Source organism: Neophocaena asiaeorientalis, unplaced genomic scaffold, assembly GCF_003031525.2.
Source record: "Neophocaena asiaeorientalis asiaeorientalis breed wild unplaced genomic scaffold, Neophocaena_asiaeorientalis_V1.1 scaffold65, whole genome shotgun sequence".
Lineage (NCBI taxonomy): Eukaryota > Metazoa > Chordata > Mammalia > Artiodactyla > Phocoenidae > Neophocaena > Neophocaena asiaeorientalis.
The window spans coordinates 2,468,376-2,476,502 of NW_020173215.1; the positions used below are offsets into that span (position 1 = coordinate 2,468,376).

The following is an 8,127-nucleotide window of genomic DNA, read 5'->3' on the forward strand; positions in this document are numbered from 1 at the left end:
TGGGGCCGAGAACGGTGTGTTTGCGCCCGCGTGTGCCTGAGCAAAGCCCCAAATCGCTGGGGACGCCCCGGCCCGGGTCTGCGTGCGCCCGAGCGAGCTGCCACTGTATTCTTGTAGTGAGAGCGGTGGGGCGGCGAGGGGAGGGGAGAGGGCACTGCCACTTTAAAAGTGGGGAAGTCCGCCCTCCTGAGGTAATGGTAACCTCAGCCTCCTCCCCTCCTCCTGCCCGAGAGAGGGAGCGAGAGCGGGCGAGAGAGCGAGCGAGCAAACTTGTTTTCATTCATAACTTTTTCCTTTTCCTTCCTCGCCGTCAACTCTTTATTCCCCGCTTGTCTCCGCGCGGATTGCAGAGGGCGCAGCTCCACCGCGGTAGCCGGCGATGTGGCGACGCCGCTCTGCAGCCCCTGCCCCTGGCTCGCTGCGCCCCGGCTCTTTAGGAATCCGGCTTCTCCTTTAAAGTGTAGACAGCTATTTATTTATAACCCTCCCTGACGTGGGCTTGCTTTTTGGCGCCCGCGTTCGCTCTGAAGGCTCTCACCGATTTGTGAGCCTCCTTGGTGGCATACGCCAAGAGGTTTTGGAAATCCACGGTGATCCTTAGGATGTGATGGGATTGTCCGAAAAGGTATTCGACTTCGATTCGGGGGTTTCTTGAGGAAGACAGTCCGCCGAGAGCGTGTGAACGTGTTTGGGGCTAGATCGAGGACTGTCACTGCTGGAAGAGGGGCTTTGCTTCAGATCAGAGGCGGCCGAGTCTTTTCGCTCTTTCCTTTTATCCGGTGGTCTCCGCCACCGGCCAGCGTGAACTTTGCCACAGCTAGCGTTTAAAACTCAGATTCAAGTGCCTGGTGTTTTATCTGCCCTCTTCAAATCCACCGTTTTTCCTTTCGTGTGGAATCCGCCTTACTACCTTTAGGTACTCTTTGCTTTAAAAGCATTGGGTTAAAAAGTGCTTTGCGAGGAGGAATGATATTGTGCAGAGTAACGATGGAATCTTTTGAACAGCCCGTAAGGATTCCAGGACTAAACCCAGCAGGTTGCGAATGTGTTTCTCTTTCTGTGCAGAGAAGGTAGAAGAAAGTAGAAACTCGAGGATCTGAGTTGGGAGAATGAGGGAGGGGAACGCAGAGAAGTTCACATGTAAGACTTAGTCCGGGGACATTGAGTGAAGTTAAGAGGTGAAATGGACTTCTTTCCGCTTTATTCCTTAAGCTAATGTGTTTTGGCTCAAGGTAGTAGTGGGGAATGGGCATTTTTTTCTTTTCATTCTTGAATTGGATCAAATCTGTAGGCTTTGGGAGGAATTTGTGTGAAAAATGTTTTAGTCTACCATTGACTGAAAACAAACGTTTTTATGTTTGATTGTCTTATGAAGAAGACATTATAAATTAGAAACTGTTAACTATTGGTGTGGAAACAAATGCTTATTTTTATCAGGTTATTACTGTACTTTATTACAAGAAGCACATGGATTCAGAGTTGGCAGTGCCTTTGAAAATCAATATCTGTCATGTAAATACAGATTTTTAAATTAGAGGAAATACAGATAATTAAAATGGCCAGGATTTCCCCATACTACCAAAGGCCTAACACTTACTTGTGTGTGAAAGTTATCTCATTAGGTGAGTGAGCCCTTATTTAAACTTAAAAAAAAAATTCTTTCATGATTTCAAATGTGAATACTCTGAACATTCACTGAACTGTACATTAAGTTTCATGAGTGTGCTTTAGAGGCTATAAAACACCAAGAACGGTTGTATTTGTCTACATTTGCATCTTGTACATTAATAATGAGCTAGCTTTAAAACTCTGGTTTCTCCTGAAAAATGACCTCTTATTTTGAGATTACATTTTAGTTTGGAATCTCTTTGATTTTTTTTTTTAAATGCATGAAGTATACCTTGACTAATTTCCTCACCATTAATCTAATGCTTGTAACAGCAAACAAGTAACAGAAGGCAACAGTGCCAAAGCCATTCTTAATTTTTTTTAACGAGTGGCTATTTTCCTTTATGGAAAACACCCATGAACTGATACTGAGCTCTCTTTAGATGAGAGCTGTTTATTAGTGCTTATATTCAATATTCCCCATGAGGGCATACTCCATTTTCATTGTTTGTTAGATTCACAAACAGGAAGACATTACTTCTTGATTCTGCTTTTTAAAACTTGAAAAAACGTCTAATTCTTATGGCGTGGGGTCTCTTGCTTACATTCTTCTTCTCTGATGTGGTCCTCAGCCTCTCTTAGAATTGGACTCTGGCCAGGACTCCAACATCATTGTAATCCACTGATGAGGGAGATCATTACCAGGTGGTTTAGGCAATTTGCGACTTGACGGGATTTCTCGCATCCCCCCTCCCCCAAATGCTTCTCCTCATTTATTTTTTCTCTGTGTTTTTTCATCTTTGATTTCCTTTTAGGATTTCAGATGCATGCCAGGTTTCCACTGATTGCCGGAATTCAAGATCACTACACATGGATCCCCAAAATCAACATGGCAGTGGCAGTTCATTAGTTGTGATCCAGCAGCCTGCTTTGGATAACCGTCAGAGGGTAGACTATGAGAGAGAGATTCAGCCTGCTGCTATTTTGTCCTTAGACCAGATCAAGGCCATCAGAGGCAGCAATGAATACACAGAAGGGCCATCAGTGGTGAAAAGACCTGCTCTTCGAACAGCACCAAGACAAGAAAAGCATGAAAGGACTCATGAAATCATACCGATTAATGTGAATAATAGCTATGAGCATAGACCTACCAGCCACCTGGGACATGCGGGACTCTCAAATAATACCAGAGGCCCCATATTGAGCAGATCAACCAGCACTGGAAGTGCAGCCAGTTCTGGGAGCAACAGCAGTGCCTCCTCCGAGCAGGGGCTGTTAGGAAGGTCACCGCCAACCAGACCAGTCTCTGGTCACAGATCTGAAAGGGCAATCCGGACCCAGCCCAAGCAACTGATTGTGGATGACTTAAAGGGTTCCCTGAAGGAGGACCTGACACAGCACAAGTTCATTTGTGAACAGTGTGGGAAGTGCAAGTGCGGAGAATGCACAGCTCCCAGGACCCTGCCATCCTGTTTGGCCTGTAACCGGCAGTGCCTTTGCTCTGCGGAGAGCATGGTGGAATATGGAACCTGTATGTGCTTGGTCAAGGGCATCTTCTACCACTGCTCCAATGACGATGAAGGGGATTCTTACTCGGATAATCCTTGCTCCTGTTCACAGTCACACTGCTGCTCTAGGTACCTGTGTATGGGAGCCATGTCTCTGTTTTTACCTTGCTTACTCTGTTACCCTCCTGCTAAGGGATGCCTGAAGCTGTGCAGGGGGTGTTATGACTGGATCCATCGTCCAGGGTGCAGATGTAAGAACTCCAACACGGTCTATTGTAAGCTGGAGGGCTGCCCCTCCCGGGGTCAGGGTAAACCATCATGATTTTTGGAGGTGGGTTGGGCCTCCTGAACTTCTAGCTTTCAAGCTGTGGCTGTTATGAAAAGATCCTGTTAGATACTGGTTTTATTTTCTTTGCAGTTTTTCCCTGTTTCCCACATTCTCTCCCCCTCTTCCCAAGGTTTGATTCATGGATTTTACTCTAATGGTTGATCTTCAGTAACAGTGAACTGTGAAACTGCACCTGGCTCCCTCTTACGACAAGAGCCTCAGCCATCCACTCGAGAGGATATTGAGAGCCAGTGGGCTTTTGTGTAGCCTTTTTGTTCTGCAAGCAACTTTCCAAAGTTGTACACATGAACATACCCACACACACACCCAGACTACAGTGATTTAGAGCTGTTTTTGATTGGGTACTCTGGGAGCAGGGAAATTGGTTTTTTAAAGAGGCAACCATTTAATTGCTTAAATAAGCTATGTATTAAATCTGTCTCCAATTAGGGCTCTCTTCATAGCATTGGACCCTTAAGTAGCAAGGGGGATATGTTTGTTATAACATTAAAATTCTCCTTTAACCACTGCCTTCTCCTTCTTGCCCCTCAACGTTCTCTCCCCTCAGTTCTGGCATTATCTTATCCTAGAGATGCCAGTTTTGTTTTCTGGGTTTTTTTCCCGTGTAATTTAGATTCGCTTACAATATAAATCTTCACATTGGAGATATATTAGTTGTATCTTGTTCATCCTCATTCAAAGCTTTCATATTTGTGAAGGACTAGGCTCCCTTCCGTACCCCCACGCTTTTCACCAAATTACTCTTGTCACTGAGGGCACTTGGATGACTGAAGTTGATATTTATAGCTGATCGATCTGTACATGTCACAGAACTATGCTGCCTAAAGTGATCTTGGCTCCTTAATGGTTTTTGGACCCTTTGGTTAGTTAACAGCTGAGTAGTTCTAATCTTTTCTGTTTTCATTGCCTTAACCACAAATTGTGGTGCTTTTTGTATATTTTATGTATAAATCACAAAGTTGAATTCTGACTATTTTTAAGACAAAAGTCTGTTAAACTTTTTTATTGTAAAGAATATTTATTATGCGAATCTATTATTTTATGATATTTATTGCAAAAACTGTTGAAATGTACTCATGTCTGAATATAACAAAATATCAATACATAACGGAAAATAAGGTGACACCAAGAAAGTACATATGTTAACTATAATGCAGAAAATATATTAATTAATGAACCTGTCTCTTGATTTCTTCATTTATTAGCCTGTACTGTTGTGGTGACTTTTGTCATTTGCTTCGACTCTTTCGTCACGCATACCCATTTTCTTTCTTTCCCTTAACATACCAAATCTAGATGCAAGTGAGCTCAAATTTTGAACTAGATGTTTCCTGGAAAATGCATTAATCAAGATTTTGTAATCCAAATTGTGTTTCAACAAATGCCTGAGTGAATCACTTTACAGAGTGAAAAAACTTTTTTTTTGTAATTAGTGTCAACAATTCCTGCCACTTTTGTCTATTTTGTAAGCGAGGGGTTTTGTGTATGTCATAGTTTCTTGCAATGGGACGTATTTGTCAGTTTTAAAAAATGTTTATCTTATCTCTCTTGGATTAGTCAAAAATTCGTTTTCATCCACAGAACTTAAAGGACTTAGTTCTGCAGGCATGCTTGGAGTCTCTGGCACTGTCACTTTAATAAAACATTCTAAAAGTTAAGAGTGCGCCGAGGGAATAGTTAACATTATCAAAGAGATGTTTTAAAAACATTCCAGTCCCTACCTTTTCATTTCGTTTCGTAGGTCTCTAATGTGACCTGATCAAATAACATTTTGACATGTTTTATGGAATAAGGAATCTGAGGGCCCTGAAACTTTATATAGAGAAAGTAAATATTTTTAGTTTTTAGTCTGCTGAAGTTACGACATGGTTAGAATCTTTGGGTCTGATAAAATTTTGTGCATGTGACCCCTCAGACTCAGTTTCACGAACTCCTCCCTGTGCCTAAGTGATGTGTCAAAGCTGAATAATCTGCATTTGAGAATAAGATGTTGACATAATATGAGCCCAGGATTTAGGCTGTCAAAACTCTTACCCAGCTTCTTTGTTTTGGTTGTCTCTTTACATGATTTGGCTACTAGTTTTGGAGTACTTACTCTTTGTAAATAGGCTTTGATTTTGGTTTAATCTGACAAGACATAAGTGGTAGAAACTTGTTTTAATGCTTTTCCATCAAGCCACTAACCTATTAGTTGGCATTGTGACGTTTGATATAACCACGTATTTTCTCTGCGCTCTGGAAGCAGAAACTTTTTTTTTAATGAGTATTTGTGTTTTGGAGGCCATTTCATAATCTACAGTATTTCAAAATGTGGATTTATTTCCTCTTGTACTCAAGTTATGTGATGATATCACCGATTCCTTAATATTGAATATTTCATTGAAGTTTCGCTCCTTAATGAAGTGTATAAACAGACTCCCTCAAAGTACTGTGTAACTTTTTTCTGTTATTTAGACCCTTCGTATAATTAGGAATTGGTATAAGAGCTGTCTGTAGCTATACTAACCAGACTAAGAAGCTGTAGCTTTTATTGAAAGAAATTTATAACTTTTATGAGAAATGAGGTATGCTGTGGAGTTTTAACTTCAAGCTATACGGGGAATACATTAAAATGACAATATTAAGACGGTAGTCTCAGGCCTGTATTTGGAAGTAGCAATAGGTTAGAGGTTCAGACTTCTGACATGCTTGTCAGGTGCAAAGCGTAAATACTTTGATTCAAAACTGCCTCCTTTGTGATGGTTTAAACCTAGAAGGAAAAAATATTAGGGTGTGTCTTCATGAATGCTTATGAGTCCTATGCTTTTTAATACTGATGATCATTGTAAAGTGCTATGGCTTTGAAAGCATCCGCAAAGCTGAAATTTCTTATAAATTCCACTGCCATGTATTTGATACTGCCCGGTGAAAAATACCAAATAGATGGGTTAACCTTTCCTTTTTTATTCCACAATTTTGTCCCTCTTCCTCAGCTACTGCAGCTTGACAGAATGAATATTTTTGTTAAATAGTTCCTTTCCAGCATATTTTCTGAGTGCCATTCTTTTCATTCCAAGAAGTTTTATTTAGATAATTTAATTGTGAATAAAACCAATGCAGGATTGCTGTAATTGAGCAGTTTCCCGTCAACAGTTTATAAAATGTCACTCAGCAGAAAAATGGAATGTGAGAAAACAGATATGCTTCTTTTTGTGAAGGCCCAAGGTGAATCCTTAAATGAGAGTCTGTTATAATTATTATATGGTTTTCAAAATCCAAACCATAGAATGAACATTCCAGTTATGACTAAGAAAAATAAAAATTAAAAACAGTGGTTTTTAAAGTGAAAGGGAGTTAAAAACGAATGTTTTTACCCTAAAGTTAATATTGGAATCAAACTCAGAGGGTTCATTTCCAGAAGATTGATTTAATTTTTTAAATTGTCTCCTTTTCCTAAATCCTCTTTTTGTTGAGTAATGTATTTCATGGCAGTTTTTATGTATAGCTCTTTAGCAAAAAAGTACAATCCCATTTTTAAACATGTATATATATTGCAAGAGAAAGTTTGGCATCATTTTTTACACATCTTGAAAACAAAACTTTAAATCCCCCTTTTGGCCAATTGACAATTGGGGGACTTTTTCCATTATTTCACTTATTAGATAATACAGCCATGTACTTAATTGACAAAGTTATTGATTCTTCTGATATTCTCTTGGACTGTTACCAAGCCATTTTGCTACATTTATTGAACCCCTACTATGTGCATTATTCCATATGCAGAAGAATTCTAGAGCTAGAAATAGCTATCAGAATATACTTGCTTTATGTTTCTCAACCATATATGAAAGTAAATATGTCACTAGTTAAAAAGTTAAAAATCAGAAGTCTGCGTCATAGCTCAGACCTACTCTACCAGAAGAATCTCCAGGAGGGGAGCTTGATATTCTTAATTTCAAAAAGCTTCTTGGGTGATTCTATCAGGCAATTTTGGAATCGCTTTTTTAGTTTGATGTCTTCATTTTGAGAATGTAGAAACAAAGGCCTGGCTTGAGAAATGTTCGTGATAGCTAACATAGAACCAGGACTCTTCAGATACAGGATTTTCTTCATTTCTTGGCAGCAAACCTGGTACCTTTATGTTACACATTAGCCTTTACCATTTCGTTCTTTTTACCAGAACGTGTTTCCTTCATAATTAATCAATTTGACCATAATTTAGGAAATGGAATGTTTTTCTGCATATATTATTTGCACTTAGCTATCAGGAATAAGTAGCAAATGACTTAATTGCCATGATTATTTTTCATATGTTATTATTAAAGTTAACAGCTTCTTCTGAAAACAGCATGTGTGCTTCCCCTGCATATGGTAATAATGGAACAAACGGATTCGATCAGTTTGTAAAAGATAATAGTAACTTGGCATCTAGATTCAAGAACTTGTGTGATGGCACTTCTTACTGTTATTCTGGTCGTTTCAGGATTACAGTGATTAAAAAGCAGATTTAAATGTTCTATTTTGTACTATTAAAAAGATTGGTGTTAAAGTCAGATAGTCGAGTCATACTAGGTATGGCAATAACTCTAAGAGCAAAAGCCATCAGAGAACCTAGAATTGTTTTGAATTAGGTAATTTGGGAAAATATACTAAAAGCTTCTGTCATTCACTAGTAAGTAGTCC

General features: G+C 39.6%; 1 protein-coding gene across 2 annotated transcripts in view; it reads left to right on the forward strand.

Moving 5' to 3' along the window:
* Positions 1–5,880, forward strand: part of SPRY1 (sprouty RTK signaling antagonist 1) — a 6,039-nt gene extending 159 nt beyond the window's left edge. The window contains exons 1-2 of one of the 2 annotated variants that reach the window (XM_024745180.1): positions 75–625; positions 2,424–5,880. In XM_024745180.1, coding sequence (XP_024600948.1) covers positions 2,479–3,438 — 960 coding nt within the window. In that variant the 5' untranslated portion in view covers positions 75–625; positions 2,424–2,478 and the 3' untranslated portion in view covers positions 3,439–5,880. Of the gene's footprint in view, positions 1–74; positions 626–2,423 lie in introns of those variants that run through there. The other variant, XM_024745179.1, reaches the window with a different exon arrangement.
* Positions 5,881–8,127: the final 2,247 nt, after the last annotated feature.